General features: G+C 41.5%; 2 protein-coding genes across 2 annotated transcripts in view; one reads left to right on the plus strand and one right to left on the minus strand.

The window, feature by feature from the left end:
* Nucleotides 1–3916: 3916 nt before the first annotated feature.
* rpl24 (ribosomal protein L24) lies at nt 3917–20177 on the minus strand. The gene is made up of 6 exons (XM_063050568.1): nt 20124–20177; nt 19921–19996; nt 14110–14220; nt 12966–13102; nt 4789–4852; nt 3917–4044 (listed from the first exon to the last, which is right to left on the minus strand). Exons 1-6 carry the CDS (start codon nt 20126–20128, stop codon nt 3964–3966), a joined length of 474 nt encoding a protein of 157 aa, XP_062906638.1. The 5' UTR covers nt 20129–20177; the 3' UTR covers nt 3917–3963.
* The window catches only part of cep97 (centrosomal protein 97), a 73379-nt gene continuing 73051 nt past the window's right edge, over nt 20171–20498 (plus strand). The window contains exon 1 of the mRNA XM_063050566.1: nt 20171–20416. Within this exon, the coding sequence (XP_062906636.1) occupies nt 20365–20416 (52 nt within the window). The 5' untranslated portion in view covers nt 20171–20364. The remainder of the gene's footprint in view (nt 20417–20498) is intronic.

Genomic DNA, 20498 nt, shown 5'->3' on the forward strand with positions numbered 1-20498 from the left:
CAAGAACATATAAAATTTAGTACTGGCATCGTGAATTTCCAGTGGCCAGAGATGAATACTGTGGTTTTGCCTTGTTCATCGATCCAATAAGGCTATCAATCAGCCTGGCACTTTTCTGTCATGACTCCTGTCACAGTAATAGCACTTCAAATGAGAAGGCCTTGGCGAGCAGGATCAAGGAAAACCCCAAGGCATTCTACAAGAATGTGAAGAGAAAGAGGATAAGACGTGAGAGAATAGGACCAATCAAGTGTGACAGTGGAAAAGTGTATGGAACCGGAGGAGATAGCAGAGGTACTTAATGAATACTTTGCTTCAGTATTCACTACGGAAAAGGATCTTGGCGATTGTAGGGATGACTTATAGCGGACTGAAAAGCTTGAGATATTAAGGAAGAGGATGTGCTGGAGCTTTTGGAAAGCATCAAGTTGGATAAGTCACCGGGATCAGTCGAGATGTACCCCAGGCTACTGTGGGAGGTGAGGGAGGAGATTTCTGAGCCTCTGGTGTTTTGCATCATCAACGGGGATGGGAGAGGTTCTGGAGGATTGGAGGGTTGTGGATGTTGTTTCCTTATTCAAGAAAGGGAGTAGAGATAGCCCAGGAAATTATAGACCAGTGAGTCTTACTTCAAGTTGGTAAGTTGATGGAGAAGATCCTGAGGCAGGATTTGTGAATATTTGGACAGGCATAATATGATTAGGAATAGTCAGTATGGCTTTGTCAAGGGCAGGTTGTGCTTTACGAGCCGGATTGAATTTTTTTGAGGATGTGACTAAACACATTGATGAAGGTAGGTGTAGTGTATATGGATTTCAGCAAGGCATTTGATAAGGTACCCCATGCAAGGCTTATTGAGAAAGTAAGGAGGCATGGGTTCCAAGGGGACATTGCTTTGTGTATCCAGAACTGGCTTACCCACAGAAGGCAAAGAGCGGTTGCAGATGGGTCATATTCTGCATGGAGGTCGGTGACCAGTGGTGTGCCTCAGGGATCTGTTCTGGGACTCCTTCTCTTCGTGATTCTTATAAATGACCTGGATGAGGAAGGGAGGGATGAGTTAGTAAGTTTGCTGATGACACAAAGGTTGGGGGTGTTGTGGATAGTGTGGAGGGCTGACAGAGGTTACAGCAGGACATTGATAGGATGCAAAACTGGGCTGAGAAGTGGCAGATGCAGTTCAACACAGATATGTGTGAGGTGGTAGGTCAACTATGATGGCAGAATATAGCATTAATGGTAAGACTCCTGGCAGTATGGAGGATCAGAGGGATCTTGGGGTCCGAGTCCATGGAACACTCAAAGCTGCTACACAGGTTGACTCTGTGGTTAAGAAGGCATACAGTGCAATGGGCTTCATCAATTGTGGGATTGAGTTTAAGAGCCAAGAAGTAATGTTGCAGCTATATAGGACCCTGGTCAGTCCCCACTTGGAATACTGTGCTCAGTTCTGGTTACCTCACTACAGGAAGGATGTGGAAACCATAGAAGGGTGCAGAGGAGACTTACAAGGATGTTGCCTGGATTGGGGAGCATGCCTTATGCGAATAGGTTGAGTGAACTCGGCTTTGCTCCTTGGAATGATGGAGGATGAGAGGTGACCTGATAGAGGTGTATAAGATGAGAGGCATTGATCATGTGGATAGTCAGAGGCTTTAATACAAATTATTAGAACTAAGACCTCTAAGAGACTAAAGTGCTGTTTCTAGAGATGCTGCCCAATCACAGTGCGTGCAACATTTTCTAGTTTTTTTTCCAGATTTACAGTTCAAAATCAGATCAGGTTTATTATCACTGATGTCATTAAATTTGATTAGTGGCAGCAGTACAAGACAGAATTTGTTGTTACAAAAATAATGTAAAAGACAAAATGATGTAGTGCTTATGGGGTCACTTTGAAATCTAAATAGCTATTTCTGAATCATTGAGCACAACTCTTCGAGCTCCTACATGATGGTAATGAGAAAAGGTACGTCCCGTGTCTTGATGATGGATGTTGCCTTCATTGAGGCATCTTGAAGGTATCATTAGTGGACCTGGTTGTGCCAGTGAGAGTTGGCTGCATCTACAGTTCATACCAGCCTCTTTCAATCCTGCAGTGGAGCCTCCATACCAAGCAGTGATGTGACCAGTCAGAACGCTCTCCACGGTACATTAGTAGAAATCTCTGGTGACATACAAAATTTTAAGTTCCTAATGATGTAGAGGCAGTGGCATTTTTTTTTCATGATTTCATCAATGTTTCAGGCCTGAGATCGATCATCCCAAGATGCTGATGCCCAGGAACTTGGAGCTACTCTCCATTTCCACTACTAACCCCTCAATGAGGACTGATAAGTTTCCCCCCAATTTTCACTCCCTTAAGTCCATCAATTCCTTGAACTTGATGAGGTTCTTGTTGCAGTCCCGCTCAACCATCCTCTACACTTCCTCATTGCCATTTGAAATTTTGCTAACAAAAGCAAATTTATAGATGGTATTTAAGCTATGCCTAGCCTTACAGAGAGCAGAACAATGAACATAGAATCTACAGCACATTACAGGCCCTTCACCCCACAATGTTGTGCTGATCATGTAACCTACTCTAGAAACTACCTAGAATTTCCCTAGTGTATAGCCCTCTATTTTCCTAAGATCCATGTACCTATGTAAGAGGCAACACCTATTGTATCTGCTTCCACCGCCGCTGCCCACTGTACATTCCATGCATCCACCACTGTGAAAAACAATGAGCTAAGTACACATCCTTAAGGTGTAGCTATGCCGGTTGTTAGCGAAATGTTATCACTGACTAGTCTGATGAGGAAGTCAAAGATCCAGCTACAGAGGGAGATATAGCAGCCCAGATTTTGAACCTTGTTGATTAGTACTGAGGGGCTGATAAGTGTTGAACGCCAAACAGTAAACCACGTTTTGCTGTATGTGGTTTTTGATTCTTTGGAACTTTTCCTCAAATGCAGTGAAAGCAAGAATCATTGAGTATTTTTAAGCTTGTTGACAGACAAGAGTGAAATATTAAACAATGCAGGAGACCACAATTTATTTCATCAGTTTGAAGCCAACTCGGGAGCAATATTGCTAATTCTTCCTTTTCTCACAACAATCTGCTGGAGGAACTGATGGAAATTTGCACCCATCCTTTCAGTTTCTTATCCAATAGTTACCTTGCATTTTGCCAGTAAGTGTTAAAAATTAACTTTGTTTTTCTTACAGCCTGTTAACCCACCAGCATCTTTTTGTAACATGGGAAGAAACTGGAGAACCCAGCAACAATGTACATACAAATACAGAGAAGTTCTGGAGATAGTACTCATGGTTGTAATCATGCCACCCTACAGTCAAACCTCTCATGTCCCAAGCCCTTTTCTTTTCTCTAATGCCACTGGTCTCATTCCTTCTGAACAAGGTAGGGCAATCTTCTCGTTCTCTCGCACATTGCGTGTATTTAGGTAAATAATCCCCCCATATCAACTTGGCACATTAGGCCATTTTTCTCTGCAAGGGGTTTCATGGCTTTCTGTTCTAAAAAGCTGCAACATTTAGTTGAAGTTCATAAAACAACAAAATTCCCTTAACCATTGATCAAGCCAACCATTAAATCCTGATCGCTTTTAAGACATTCCATAAACACAAATAGTATGAGCACCGACTACTTGCCACACACACTCCATCTTTTATACCCCACCAGTGATAGCAATTCAATATCGCCAAGCTGAACAGAAATGATAAAAAAAAAGGGTTTCGGTCCATTTATAGGACAAGTCTGCAAAGGACCATCAGCTATATTCCAACCACTCTGACCGTTCTCTCTTTAAAATACATGAAGGTACTAAGATATCAGTTAACATGGCCCAATTTCAAAGATGTACACACAAAAGTTAACTTTTGGCTGAATCAGTAAGATCAAAAACACCACCAGAAGTTATTCAGGCTTTATTTTACAACATACAACTGTAGGTTCTTTCAGCGTTTTCCACCAACACGCGGAGCCTGAGACTTCATCGGCTTGGCAAATTTCTGTTTCGGTGCCGTTTTCTGAGCAGCCTAGAAACAAGTGTAGAAGTGGTGAAATGGATACCAATTCTGAAATTTATATTAACATGTTTAGAGTATCAGTAGATCCATTATTCCACATAAACGACCCCCCCCAAAGCTATCGATTTTTGTCATCTACTTTTCCTCTTAAATTTATGCAATCTTCCTCACCTACTCAAGCAGCTCATGGATTCTACTCACTCTGGGAAAGCCTCTTTCAAATTTGCCACTGTTATTTACACTATCAGTAACCCAGTTACATTTCCTACATCAGGTTATAGTACCAGAGAAATAATCTCGCACATCTATGCTGTCAAGGTCAAGACTGGTTGCCTCTTTTACTCTCCTGGACAGAGTACCCTAGCTTTCTCAAAATTTACTGATACAGCACCAATTTGGTATCTTCACTGCAAAATCATTTTCACTTTCTTCAGTCCCACCAATTTTCTAATCCAAGAATCATTTAAACGAATGTGGTTGTACGAAATTGCTTGCATAAAAAATCTCACCTTTAGTAAAAATATTACTACACTACTAAATTTTAATGTGATTCCAGATTTTCATTCTTCCATCCCATAAAAAAGCAACTTGCATAAATGTTTCATCATATTACTAGTAAATGTTTTATCTATTACTAGTAAATCATACATCTCAATTACATGTCCATTTCTCCAAAGATTATTAATGTCCTGTTGTCGCAGTCCTTTATATAACGAGCACCTTCACAATTAGAAAACAGTAAGAATTTCATACCTTGGCCGTAGGTGCGCTGACTTTCTTTGTTGCAGCTTTGGCTTTCTTAGCCTCCTTGGCAGCTCTGTTATCAAAATAAAAATGCGAGAAGCTTCAGTAATGTTTTTCATTTAATTTCTCCCTATTCCCCCCAATCAATTTTTTTCCTCTACTACCTTGTGTCTGTAATCAAAGAGGATTAACTTTAAATGTTTATTCTTCATAGATGATAGATGCTTCTCAATCTGATGTGCAATGATTTTCTTTTACTCTAACATTACCGACACTTTATCCACGAATACCCAGCACGAAGCCTTGCTCCTCTTTTTGGCAAGCTACCTTCATTTGTTTTCCTTCTTACCTTCTGCCAGAATGCTTTCACCTACATATTATCTCCTGTCAGCAACAGACCTGGGTTGTTTCACACACGCAACTGAAATTCCATTTGTCAGATCTTAGATTCACCTTTCATTTCAGATGTCTCCTAGATTATTCTGCAATCTTAAATGTTCCTCATCACATCCTTAGATTTATGTTCAGTGACTTACATCATTTCATCCACAATAAATTACTCAGCAGCATAAAATCACCTCAAAATTATCTCCTGCAATCCTATATCGACGGAGGATGAGAGGTGACCTGATAGAGGTGTACAAGATGAAGACTGTGTGGATAGTCAGAGGCTTTTCCCCAGGGCTGAAATGGGTAGCACAAGAGGGCATAGTTTTAAGATGCTTGGAAGTAGGTACAGAAGAGATGTCAGGGTTAAGTCATTTTTTACGCAGAGAGAGTGGTGAGTGCGTGGAATGGGCTGCCAGTGGCGGAGGCGAAAATGATAGGGTGTTTTAAGACCGGTCTCTAACCACCAGGCTGCAAAGCATGTGCTACTGGGCCGCAAGGAAACGATATGAGTCAGCTGCACCTTTCCTCATTCCCTGTCATGGCCACTGTTGAGCTTGAACGCACGTGAGGTCATTACACACACGTCATCCATATCAGCGCAGGAAGAAGATCAACTCCTCGAGCTTTCAAATGATGACGGGCTGAAAAGTATGTTTGACATAACATCTCTGCCGACATTCTGGATCAAAGTCAAGGCTAAATATCCTGAGATAGCCATGAAAGCACTGAAAACGTTGCTTCCATTTCCAACATATCTCTGCAATAAATGCAATGAAAACTAAATTGCAGAATAGACTAGACATAAGGAACCCCCATCGAGTATCGCTGTCTCCCATCACCCCTCGATAGGACCGTCTTGTTGCAGGAAAACAAGCCCAGGGTTCCCACTGATTCAGTGATATTGGTGTGTTGCAATGATTTTATATGTTCATACGGGGAAAATATGTGCTGTATGTTTAATATCCAAACGTTATTTAAAATGTTATGATGCTATTGACTTATAAGTGACTGATATAACCATATAACAATTACAGCACGGAAACAGGCCATCTCTGCCCTTCTAGTCCGTGCCGAACGCTACTCTCATCTCGTCCCACCGACCTGTACTCAGCCCATAACCCTCCATTCCTGTCCTGTCCATATACCTATCCAATTTTTCTTTAAATGATATCGAACCTGCCTCTACCACTTCTACTAGAAGTTCGTTCAACACTTAATTCAAGCTCCCCTGTCCTCCAGATAATTGACTTATCACTCTATTCATGCGAGGAAAATATGCGCTGCGTTTAATATTAAATTCCTTAGATAAACCCTTTTAGAAACAAAATTGAGCACAGTAGCCACTTATCATCTATATTCCGGTCGTGATTAACACCCCCCGGAACAGAATCGCCAAAAACGATTTGCAGAAAAAAAAAATCGGCACATACACACATGCGCACTGGTGCCCATGCAAGGCTTCATGGTCATTGTAGTCTTTCTCGGGGTAAGCATAACGTATCTGACTGCTACTCTTGTCCGTTGGCAACTCTACGCCCCCCCCCCCCGCCCGGGTCGGACAGTCCGCAAGAATATTGTAAATATTAAACCGGTCCGCAGTGCAAAAAAGGTTGGGGACCCCTGGATGGATACATGGAGCTTAGAAAAATAGAGAGCTTTGGGTAAGCCTAGGTAGTTCTAAGATAAGGAGATGTTTGGCACAACTTTGTGGGCCAAAGGGCCTGTATTGTACTGTAGGTTTTCTATGTTTCTCTATCCTAATTCATGTCATCAGATATTTCAACAAAGCATTCTATGGCAACTAGAATTGTAACCTGCAACAATTCTTGGGTACTACAGAAGCTTTGTCAGCAAATCCTTCCTTCTGGTCTTGCCCTTTATCGTTCACTTTCTGGACCCGAGAGGGCTAAAATAAAGATTGCAACTTCATTCTCTATGTATTAAGCGTTGCTTCTTTGGCCAAGGGCATCCCACTTCCAACCCTCAGATGACCATTTTATCATATTAAATTTAAACATCACTCTTGATCATTTCAATGCAAATGACATTGACCATACACTGAACATTCTTCCTCTCACTTTTACGATCCAATCTTTCCTGACTCCATTGTTTGCCAAATCAGGCTCTTCCTTGTAGATTGAAAGCAAACTTGCCAGCACTTCCTTCTATCTCCCCATATCGTAAACTCACCAAACACCATGCCCATCTCTCCAAAGTGGTCCCAACTTTTTAAAGGTCATTCATCTACAAAACCCTCAATGCCATTCCCTTTAATTCAACAAGATACTTACTTCCTGTTCATAATCACAGATCTATTTTGCCCTGGCGGTGATATTGTTCAGATAGTTTTGGTGTAAGCTGTTTTATCCACCTCCCTCTGTTTTACTTGTAATAGATTGTTTCACTTTTCTAACCATTCACCCACTGTACATGACCCCACATCCTTACTCTCGAGACCTACTCCCAGATCTGAAGACCACACAAAGGTGGCTTTATTGTCCTATTCTCCATAACTTGGCTGAACTCGCTGTCATATTTGACCTCTCTAAATGAGAGCATGACCACCCTCTTCTCACTGCTACCATCAAGGTGGTAAAGGAGCCTCAGGGCCCATACCACCAGGTTCAGGAACAGCTATTACCCCTCAACCATCAGACTTTTGAACCAGTGGGATAACTTCACTCAATTTGACTTGTCCCATCAATAAACTATTCCCGCAACCTATGGACTCACTTTCAAGGACCCTTCATATCATGTTAGAAACCACAGAAACCATAGAAACTACAGCACAGAAACAGGCCTTTTGGCCCTTCTTGGCTGTGCCGAACCATTTTCTGCCTAGTCCCACTGACCTGCACACGGACCATATCCCTCCATACACCTCCCATCCATGTATCTGTCCAATTTATTCTTAAATGTTAAAAAAGAACCCACATTTACCACCTCGTCTGGCAGCTCATTCCATACTCCCACCACTCTCTGTGTGAAGAAGCCCCTGCTAATGTTCCCTTTAAACCCCGCCCCCTCACCCTTAACCCATGTCCTCTGGTTTTTTTCTTCCCTTGCCTCAGTGGAAAAAGCCTGCTTGCATTCACTCTATCTATACCCATCATAATTTTATATACCTCTATCAAATCTCCCCTCATTCTTCTACGCTCCAAGGAATAAAGTCCTAACCTATTCAACCTTTCTCTGTAACTGAGTTTCTCAAGTCCCGGCAACATCCTTGTAAACCTTCTCTGCACTCTTTCAACCTTACTTATATCCTTCCTGTAATTTGGTGACCAAAACTGAACACAATACTCCAGATTCGGCCTCACCAATGCCTTATACAACCTCATCATAACATTCCAGCTCTTATACTCAATACTTTGATTAATAAAGGCCAATGTACCAAAAGCTCTCTTTACGACCCTATCTACCTGTGACGCCACTTTTAGGGAATTTTGTATCTGTATTCCCAGATCCCTCTGTTCCACTGCACTCCTCAGTGCCTTACCATTAACCCTGTATGTTCTACCTTGGTTTGTCCTTCCAATGTGCAATACCTCACACTTGTCAGTATTAAACTCCATCTGCCATTTTTCAGCCCATTTTTCCAGCTGGTCCAAGTCCCCCTCTGCAGGCTTTGAAAACCTTCCTCACTGTCTACTACACCTCCAATCTTTGTATCATCAGCAAACTTGCGGATCCAATTTACCACATTATCATCGAGATCATTGATATAGATGACAAATAACAATGGACCCAGCACTGATCCCTGTGGCACACCACTAGTCACAGGCCTCCACTCAGAGAAGCAATTCTCTACCACCACTCTCTTGCTTCTTCCATCGAGCCAATGTCTAATCCAATTTACCACCTCTCCATGTATACCTAGCGACTGAATTTTCCTAACTAACCTCCCATGCGGGACCTTGTCAAAGGCCTTACTGAAATCCACGTAGACAATATCCACCGCCTTCCCTTCATCCACTTTCCTGGTAACCTCCTCGAAAAACTCCAATAGATTGGTCAAACATGACCTACCACGCACAAAGCCATGTTGACTCTCCCTAATAAGTCCCTGTCTATCCAAATGCTTGTAGATTCTGTCTCTTAGTAGATTCTGTCTCTTAGTACTCCCTCCAATAACTTACCTACTACCGACATTAAACTTACTGGCCTATAATTTCCCAGATTACTTTTCGATCCTTTTTTAAACAACGGAACAACATGAACCACTCTCCAATCCTCCAGCACCTCACCTGTAGACAGCGACATTTTAAACATTTCAGCCAGGGCCCCTGCAATTTCAACACTAGTCTCCTTCAAGGTCCGAGGGAACACCCTGTCAGGTCCCGGGGATTTATCCACTTTAATTTTCCTCAAGACAGCAAGGACCTCCTCCTTTTCGATCTGTACAGTTTCCATGATCTCACTACTTGTTTCCCTTAATTCCATAGACTTCATGCCAGTTTCCTTAGTAAATACAGACGCAAAAAACCTATTTAAGATCGCCCCCATTTCCTTTGGTTCCGCACATAGCTGACCACTCTGATCTTCAAGAGGACCAATTTTATCCCTTACAATCCTTTTGCTCTTAATATATCTGTAAAAGCTCTTTGGATTATCCTTCACTTTGACTGCCAAGGCAACCTCATGTCTTCTTTTAGCCCTCCTGATTTCTTTCTTAAGTATTTTCTTGCACTTCTTATACTCCTCAAGCACCTGATTTACCCCGTTTCCTATACATTTCATACAACTCTCTCTCCTTCTTTATCAGAGTGGCAATATCCCTTGAGAACCAAGGTTCCTTATTCCTAACGAAGGGTCTCGGCCTGAAACGTCGACTGCGCCTCTTCCTATAGATGCTGCTTGGCCTGCTGCGTTCACCAGCAACTTTGATGTATGTTCCTTATTCCTATTCAATTTGCCTTTAATCCTGACAGGAACATAGAAACTCTGCACTCTCAAAATTTCCCCTTTGAAAGCTTCCCACCTACCAATCACATCTTTGCCAGAGAACAACCTGTCCCAATCCACGCTTTTTAGATCCTTTCTCATTTCTTCAAATTTGGCCTTCTTCCAGTTCAGAACCTCAACCCTAGGACCAGATCTATCCTTGTCCATGATCAAATTGAAACTAATGGTGTTACGATCACTGGAACCAAAGTGCTCCCCTACACAGACTTCTGTCACTTGCCCTAATTTGTTTCCTAACAGGAGATCCAATATTGCATCCCCTCTAGTTGGTCCCTCTATATATTGATTTAGAAAACTTTCCTGAACACATTTTACAAACTCTAAACCATCTAGACCCCTAATAGTATGGGAGTCCCAATCAATGTATGGAAAATTAAAATCCCCTACCACCACAACTTTATGTTTCCTGCAGTTGCCTGCTATCTCTCTGCAGATTTGCTCTTCCAAGTCTCGTTGACTATTGGGTGGTCTGTAATACAATCCCATTAATGTGGCCATACCTTTCCTGTTTCTCAGCTCCACCCATAAGGACTCAGTAGACAAGCCCTCTAATCTGTCCTGCCTGAGCACTGATGTAATATTTTCCCTAACAAGCAATGCTACTCCCCCACCTTTCATTCCTCTGCCTTGATCACATCTGAAACATCGGAACCCTGGAATATTAAGCTGCCAGTCCTGCCCCTCCTATAGCCAAGTTTCACTAATTGCTATAACATCATAATTCCACGTGTCAATCCATGCCCTCAACTCATCCGCCTTCCCCGCAATACTCCTAGCATTGAAATATATACACCTCAGAAGATTTTTACCACCACTCACAACCTTTCTATCAGCGGACTTGCTTAAACTTTCAACATCATTTATTTTCACCCCAGCACTCTGGTTCCCATCCCCCTGCAAATCTAGTTTAAAGCCTCCCCAATAGCACTAACAAACCTCCCTGAAAGGATATTGGTCCCCCTGTAGTTCAAGTGTAACCCGTCTCTCTTGTACAGGTCCCACCTGCCCCAGAAGAGGTCCCAATGATCCTGAAATCTGAAACCCTGCCCCCTACACCAGTTCCTCAGCCACTTGTTCCTCCTCCAAAGCATCCTATTCCTACCCTCACTGGCACCTAGCACAGGTAGCAATCCTGAGATTACCACCCTTGAGGTCCTGCTTTTCAACTTCCTACTAAGCTCTCTATACTCACTGTCCAGGACCTCCTCACTCTTCCTTGCTATGTCATTGGTACTGATATGCACCACGACATCTGGCTGGTCACCGTCCCACTTCAGAATGTCATGCAATCCATCAGAGACATCCTTGACCCTGGCACCTGGGAGGCAACAAACCATCCTGGATTCTCTGTCACGACCACAGAACCTCCTATCTGCACCTCTAACTATCGAGTCCCCTATCACTACCGCTCTCCTCTTTCCCCCCCTCCCTTCTGCACTGCAGAGCCAGACTCAATGCCAGAGATCCAGCTACTGCATAGTCACCCCCTCCAACAGTATCCAATGCGGTATACTTGTTGTTGAGGGGAATGGCCACAGGGGAACCCTGCTCTGCCTGCCCTTTCCTCTTCCCTCGCCTGACAGTGATGCAATTTCCTGTCCTCTGCTCCTTTGGCGTAACTACCTCCCTGTAGCTACTATCTATAATATCCTCATTCTCCCGAATGATCCGCAGGTCATCCAGCTCCTGCTCCAGTTCCCTAACGCAGTTTGTTAGGAACTGCAGCTGGATGCACTTCCTGCAGGTGTCGTAGTCAGGGACACCGGAGGGCTCCCTGACTTCCCACATCCTGCAAGAGGAGCATTCCAACATCCTGCCTGGCATTCTCTCTACGCTAGACAATCTGAACAAAAAACTTACCGGAACCTACCCTGGCCTCTACCTGTTCTCACCGAAGCCTGTTTGAGCCAAAGCCGTCCCACTCTGATGACGGCCGCTGTATATGGTGGTTGGCTTTTTAAACCTTGGCCCGCTACGTCACGCGCCTGCGCAGCGCAGACCCTTCTCCCCGAGCAGTGTTTAGGAAAAAAAACAACTTTTTCATTTCTTCCACTCTTTCTCAGCTGCTTGCTTCGACTGAAACAAGAACCGTTGAAAATTTCTCTTTTTAAACCTTGGCGCGCTACGTCACGCGCCTGCGCAGTGCAGACCCTTCTCCCCGAGCAGTGTTTAGGAAAAAAAAAACAACTTTTTCTATAAATGTTCTCAATATTTATTGCATATTTATGTATTTTTTCTCTTTCATATTTGCAGTTTGTTGCCTTTTGCACATTGGTTGTTTTGTCTACCCTGTTGGGCATGATCTATCACTGATTCTATTATAGTTCTTGAATTTATGGAGTATGCCCACTAGAAAACAAATCTCAGGTGACATATGTACTTTGTTAATAAACTGACTTTGAAGTTTGAATGATCCTACTGGGAATACTATGGGAATCCATTTGAACCAGAGCCAAGCTCTATGCAGGTACTTTTCTTTTCTGGTTCAATACACTATTCAATCTGAAAAATTTCATCAACTTTGCTTCCAATTTCACCCTTTCCTAAACTAGTTTTGATTTTTGGTGATTGGGGTCGATCAATATGTCTGAAAGCCCAGTAATCTTGGCTGAACTTATGTGCTTGAAAAAGCTCCCCTCCTTTCTCCTAGTTGCTTTATCCCAGTCACTTCTGCAAAATACCAATAATCTTCCTTAATCATGCTTGAATAAAAGAAATTAAAATATGAAAAGATCTTGTCCTTAACTTTGGTTGCTGCCCAACCTGAAAGATCCTTTTATATTCCAATGGAGGCAAACAAAATCACTCACCAACACACATTCAGTACCCACCTGATTGCTTGTTCTCGTTGAGCCTTGCGCACTTCAGGCTTCTGATTCCTTTTGGCCATTATCTCAGCCAGAGAAGCACCCGTGATAGCTCTTTGAAACTTCACTGCACGACGAGAGCGCTTTTTCTGTATCTCTTCCTGAAAAAGAAAACGTTTTTAGCCTCATTTCAAGTTGTTAATCGAGCCATTTTGATTACAAGATTCCTATATCTTGCATTTCTTAAACATCCTCTTAGCATGTTATAGAAACATACAAAGTCATAATCCTACATTTTACAATTAAGCCTAAAACCAACCCAGGATTCATAATTATAAGGAGCTTGTAAGATTTTACAAGGTGCTTAATCAGCCACGTCATAGTATGTTATAATGGCAAGGTGTCACTATACAAGGAGTTCTTCATTTTTTTTCACTATTGAACCGAGAAAGGTGTTGGGCCATAAACTATCAAATTAGCCTCTGAAAGAGACAGGTTTCTTCTGGGTGTTTTTTCTAAGACTTAATAGTTATTTGCAAATTAAAATATCAATAGCCAATTCAGTGAGAATTATGCATCTTATTAAAAGAACAAATTGACAACAAAAGATAGAAAAAAAAAATTAAGGACCAATAATTTACAGGTCACACAAAAAACTAATAGTATAACTACCAAGTAAAATTCAGCCTATAAAGTATTTGTGGAGGTGATACTTTAAAGATAAAATACTCCAAGTACACCTTTCTGAGAACACTAAAAATCATGGTATATTCAAGCCGGCAGCATCCATCACCAAGGACCCTCAACATCCAAGAGATGTCGGGTATAGGAGCCCAAAGAAAGACACTCAATGATTCAGAAGGTTCTTCCCCTCTACTCCCAGATTTCTGAACGGTCCATGAACTCAATACTACCGTTTTAAAGAAAAATTTGCATTGTACTGTTACTGCAAAATAGATTTAATGTCGTAAATAGTGAAATCTGAATCTGATTTTCCAAGACCCAACCAAACCATAATCCAAACTTCGGATTTTACTTGATTTATTGTCTCTAAGCACATCCTACCAGAACAAATGTTATAATTTTAGCTGATAAGACCGTACACCTAATTTAATTCAAAAATTGCTGAGAGGTAGTTGCAGTCTCCAAACAATAAAGTGTCACTTACAGACTGGCCCTTTTTGTGTTTGCGCCTGTACAACACAGTCCAGTTGATTTGTCGAGGGTTTCTCTTGGACAGAAATGCAGATTCGCATTTTGAGTTCAGAAACTGGAAAACCTATGAATTGGGGGAAAAAAACAAAACATAATTGACTTTGCCCAGATAGATCCAACTAAGCCAGCGATTATTTTTTAAAGCAGTATATCTGTTTTCAAGAGTGAATTCATTAACTGTTTTATTTGCATAGCTCCTTCAACACAGAAAAAAATGTAGCAAGGGTATAACCAGAGATTCAAAGGTAGATACAAGAACATAAGAAATATTAGTAGGCCATCTGGCCCATCAAGCCTGAGCTGCCATTCAATAAGCTCCACCTACCCACCTTTCCCCCATAACCCCCAATTGCCCTGCTGTGCAAAAATCTATAACTGTGCATAAAATATGTTTAATGAAGTAGTATCTATTGCCTCCCTCAGCAGAGAATTCCAGAGTCATAGCTCTCCAAGAAAAGCAATTCTTCATCTCCAACCCAATTGTATTCCCCTGAATCCTGAGACTATGTTCCTTGGTTCTAGTGTCACTTGTCAATAGAAATAAACTTCCCTGCCTCCATCTCATCTACCCCTTTCATAATTTTATATATTTCTATAAGATCCCTTCTCATGCTATAGAATTCCAGAGAGCAGTCTTAGGTGACTCATAGGCTAACCGTACAATCTCCACAATTGACCTGGTGAACCTCCTCCACACTATCTCCAAAGCCAGTGATCTTTCCTCACGCAACACCAGAACTGCACGCAGTACTCCAGGTGCAGCCTCACCAGTACCCTGTACAGTTACAGCATTACCCCCCTCTTAAATTCAACCCCTCCAGAAATGAAGGCCAATTTGCCATTTTCCTTCCTGATATCCTGTTGTTCCTACAAACCAACTCTTTGTGATTCATGCAGAAGCAATCCTAACCCCCTCTGCACAACAGCACGCTGCAATCTTTCACCATTAAATAATGTTGAAATCCTCGCAGACCTGGACTACATATCAGTATTCTGATAGTAAACAGTTACAATAACAATACCATTTAGAAAGGATGCTATTCTTCAATTGTTTTAAAAGATTATTACTAATTTTTTGAACAGGTTTTCTAAAACGCTTCATTTACATTTCAATATGCCTACTATACATTTAACAATTAAAACAGTGAATGCATGTAAATTAGCAACAGAATTTATGCTTCTTCCTTAATAAAGTCCAATAATTATTGCCACCAATTCATTTAATGATGACCCATTGCTCAAAATTACCATTGCATGTGAGAGAATTTTTTAAAGAAAATTATTGCCAAGTGGGCACACACTCAAAAAGATTCGCCACCCCTGCTTGTGTCCACCCACTTCCTGTGCCCCTCAACTCTGCACCCACCTCCCTAACTTGCACCCCTCCCCATATCTGTGACCCTGCCCCTCCTTGTCTGTGACAACAGTAATGACATCTATCTCCCACAGAGAGGGTATTCCACTCTGACTGAGGAGAATGATTCTTTAATTAATGCAATACATGCAAATGTTGAAAATATAGACGACTATTCAGGGGAAACTGTTAAGTGTGGAGGAAGCTTCATTCTGTTGCCCAACACTGGGAGTTTGTGATAGGATGGTACAGAAAGAGATTCAATGTGTGATTAACACTCTCTTTGCCACTTTCTAAAACACCTCTATATCTGCCTCCACCACCACCCCTGTCAGTGCATTCCAGACACCCACTGCTCTCGTAAAATAAACTTGCCTCGCTCATCGTCTTTAAAATTTTCCTTACTCACTTTAAAACTCTGCCTTCTAGAATATAAAAAACAAGAAACTGGGGGCCAGATTTTTTCTGAATGGGCTACAAGTTTACAGTTTTAATGAAACATTACCAATATATATATAAAAAATAATTTAAACACAAGAGGCAGCAAGTCCAAAGCAATACATACAAAATGCTGGAGGGACTCAGGCCAGGCAACATCTATGGAAAAGAGTAAGCAGTCGACATTTCAAGCCTAGGTCCTTCTTCAGAATTGGAAAGGAAGAGGGAAGGCACCAGAATAAAAAGCTGGGAAGAGGGGAAGGAGGATAGGTGATAGGTGAGTCCAGGTGGGTGGGAAATATATGTAATTGGAGCGAACCCTGAATGAAATTCATGGGAAAATAAGCTATATGATGCAAATGAGGCAGAAAAAATTGCAATGCCATATCACACAAAGGCTATTGCTGCTTTCCATGGAAAACTCAAACTTTTCAGCAACAATACTGGACGCCGCAAGTTTATGCAATTTCTTGCACTGGTGACTCTTTATTGAGCTGCATAGTGATATGACAGCTCAAGCAAAATTCAAAACGCAGCAAGCAAAATTTTTGGATAACGAGCGATATTCGATATTATTTTCCACAGCTCAGGGAGAAAGCAAAGTTGTTTTAAATTGGATTTCCCACCTCTTAGCTTAGTTGAATGTGGTTTTAGTCAAGCTCTTCATCCGTGATCAAAAAAACCATTTTGATGTTGTGAAAAGAGGTGACCTTTAACTAAGTTGCAACCAGATATTCAAAAACTCACTAGTTTGCATCAGTCATCAGGATCTCACTAGATACCCAAAATAACAATATTAAGCGCCTTTTCGTCATTGGTTGGAAGGGTATTAGATATCATAAAGTATCATATTCAGAGCTCTGAAATTTTTTATTTTTCCATATACACCTGTAACATTATTTAACATATAATACCTATAATCTGTTAAAACATAAATAATGACTGTTATAGTAGGATAATTGGTACAGATAACCAAATAAAAAAGACTTTAGCAACCAACAGAGACTATGGATGGTGGAGGCTACAGAAGAAAGGAAAGTCACAAATGGGCCAGAAGCAGAAAAAAGTTGAGATCCACTAGTCTACTGTACATTTGTCTCTCATAAACTTATAAGCTCCATCACATGAGGAATTCTGCAGATGCTGGAAATTCAAGCAATACACATAAAAGTTGCTGGTGAACGCAGCAGGCCAGGCAGCATCTCTAGGAGGAGGTGCAGTCGACGTTTCAGGCCGAGACCCTTCGTCAGGACTAACTGAAGGAAGAGTGAGTAAGGGATTTGAAAGTTGGAGGGGGAGGGGGAGATGCAAAATGATAGGAGAAGACAGGAGGGGGAGGGATGGAGCCTAGAGCTGGACAGGTGATAGGCAGGACGAAGGGTCTTGGCCCGAAACATCGACTGTACCTCTTCCGAGAGATGCTGCCTGGCCTGCTGTGTTCACCAGCAACTTTGATGCGTGAAGCTCCATCACATCTCCTTTCAGCCTCTGCCACTCCAGCAAAAGCCCACGTTTGTCCAACCTATTCCTAAAGCTCCTACTCTAACCCAGGAAGCATCCTCGTTAATCCCTTCTGCCCCACACCCTTCCTGTAATGGGGTGACCAGAACTGCACACAATAATGCAGCCTGTCTGGAGTTCTATACAACAGCAACGTGAATTTCTAGCTCTTAAGACTTAATGCCTTGACCAAAGGCATGTATGCCTTTATTGCCACGTCTACTCATGCAGTCACCTTCAGGAAGCTGTGGACTCGGGCCCAAAGATGCCCCCCCGCCCCACCCCCGGTACCTTGATGTTTTATAAAGCCACAGCACAACCTTCTGACTTGGACTCAGTAGTGCCTCAACCAGGAAAGGCAAGCATGCCTTTATCACTCACCCTCCTCACCTTCCTGACAGTCCAACATGGGAGATATCTTCATGAAACAAGCCATTCATACCATCAATTACTGTCTCAGTTGCATTTCAACACAGCCTCTGGTGAATCACTTCACAAAATAAGCCAATAAAATGAAAAGTAATGTTCATAAAAAGCAGCCCTGAACACCTGGAGGGAAAGAGGGCGCACATGTGCGCACACACACAGTAATTCTACTGGACGGGGCCCAGAAGACAAGTACCAAGCCACCACCAGTGAAACTACTGAACCTGCAGATTTGAGGACACCACAAATGGTGGAGCGCAAACTTGAGGTGTTGGACTGAAAATGATTAAGTCACTGAGTGGAGGCCATGGAGAGATGCACACACAAGGGTGAGAGATTTTAATATTAACAGATTGCTTAAAATTTTTTTGGATGACTTCAAGTTTCTGTAGAGTGAGGAAGGTGAGTCAAGGGTGCTTTAGAATAATTCTGACCAAGAGCAAACAATAGACAGGGATGTGCATCAAATAAGCTGAGCCAAGCCTGGGTGATCTAATCATTAGATTTAAATAGAAGTCAATAGACTTAGCGCGGTTAGAAGGCACAAAAATCTTGAGGATCAAATATAAGTGAACAATTATTTTAATATCCTCTTTCCAGGAATTTTATCTTTCATTGATTCCACTGTATTTCTTTGTATCTTACTGTGAATACCCAAAGAAAATGAATCTTGGGGTAGTACTGTATATGGTGACATATACATACTTTGATAATAAATTTGAACTATGAATTCTGTACTTGGTGCCATTCTTTCCATGTCCCCTAAAATCACAGGTGACACTCACTAGATATTTATTCACACATTTCAGGTTCTCTGCTCTTTCACCAGATTACTGATCAAGATTTGGCAAAATTAAGTGATTTACCTCTTCCTAGTCAGGGATTTGTGGACAACACCCATAAGCAACAATACAGACCAGAGATGAAATCTAGAATCCTGTATACTAAATCAACTTCACGAATTATAAGAACCAAACCTCATTTATAACAAAATATTAAGGAAATGCCATTGGTTTCCATCTCAACCACAGCAAAATCCTAATAAATGTACATGTATGTATCACTGGTTAAACCCTTCACCCCCATTGAGCACAACTACACAGGAAAGCAGCATTCATCATCAGGGACCTCCAACACCAAGGTTATGCTCTCTTCTGACTGCTGCCATCAGTAAGAAGGGACAAGTGCCTCAAGACTCATACCACCAGGTTCAGGAACAGTAACTACCCCTCTTGAACCAGAGGGGCTAACTTCACTCACCCCATCACTGAACTGTTCCCACAACCTATGGACTCACTTTCAAGTCTTCACCTAGTGCTTACTTTATTATTACTATTTCCTTTATTTTTCTATTTGCACAGTTTGTTGCCTTTTGCACACTAGTTGGCACCCTGTAAGTGCGATCTTACTTTAATTCTATTGTGGATATTGGATTGAGAATGTCCACAAGAAAGTGAATCCAGGGGGTTGTATATGGCGACATATATGTACTTTGATGATGAATTTACTTTGAACTTTGAAATGCATATGGCAAATAAAGTTGACACTTGAACAATACTGACTTTCTGTAAAACTTTTGTTATAAAGGAAATTGAAACCTAACAATGCAAGATCCAGATAAACGCATTGGGAAAATTTCATCGAGACCCGATCTCAAATTATTTACCAAGCGATAAAGAATATGGACGACCTATTACATTAGAAGCACCCATTTGAACTTTTCCAGTTAGACAAAACCCAGAAAGCAGACTTCAGTAAAAATATCTTACTACCACGTAAAATAAGAAAGATCAGCAAAGTAGGCAGCCAAATAATAAGTTTAAAGTTTAATTAGCTCAATTATATATAGAAATCCGCCAAATTAACGATAGGGCAGCATCCGATCCAGATGCAAATTTACAATGAAACGTACTAATTAATAGAAATACTTGAAGCTAATCACATACGCTACTGAATCAAATTCATAGATTACAGTTACTAGAAACGAATGTCTATGGGACAACTCCTAAACCTAATGAAACAGTACAATTTGGGCTATTTCATTACCTTCCCGTCAATCCTGGCATAGCGCTTCCCGTGACCGGGGTAGATCTTATACCCGCTAAAACTGCACAGTTCGACCCTGGGAGAGCAAATAGAATGTTACCATTGTTGTACGCATGGAGTCGACACAAAATATAATTTATTTTAGCGTTATTTTGAAATTAAAACAGCGGATGGAAACCGATTAAAATTCAGCTGAAACTTACTTCATGTCGACAACTAAAATGGCAGCGTAGAGAAAGAGGTGGATTGTGGGTAGGTCGTTATGGGGTTCCGCAAAACCATAAAGCAAATTTTACTTAGAAATTTGATCCTCTCAGATATTTTGGAAGAGAAAGTTGCATTATTTTCTTTGAAAATACAAGGATATTTTTTGTTCTTGTAATTAAAGTAGCCAATCAGCTGATATAGCGGTTGCTTGGCGTTCACCAAGCGGGAAGTTGTGTGATGGCGGTTGGGAAGGAAGAAGCTTTCGAGATGACAGTTAAAGCGTTGGAAAGTAAGTGTTTATTTGAAAACCAATGGACACATTACGCGTTTTTTTGAATTTACAAGACTGTATTTTGTATAGCAGCATAATT

This window comes from Mobula hypostoma, chromosome 6 (assembly GCF_963921235.1).
Source record: "Mobula hypostoma chromosome 6, sMobHyp1.1, whole genome shotgun sequence".
Lineage (NCBI taxonomy): Eukaryota > Metazoa > Chordata > Chondrichthyes > Myliobatiformes > Myliobatidae > Mobula > Mobula hypostoma.

Excerpts from the sequence above, each read along its gene's own strand:
- rpl24 (XM_063050568.1), bottom strand. Across the intron at positions 13,103-14,109 it reads AACACAAAAAGGGCCAGTCT|GAAGAGATACAGAAAAAGCG; the intron begins GTAAGTGACACT and ends TTTCTTTTTCAG. Across the intron at positions 4,045-4,788 it reads TCAGCGCACCTACGGCCAAG|GCTGCTCAGAAAACGGCACC; the intron begins GTATGAAATTCT and ends ACTTGTTTCTAG.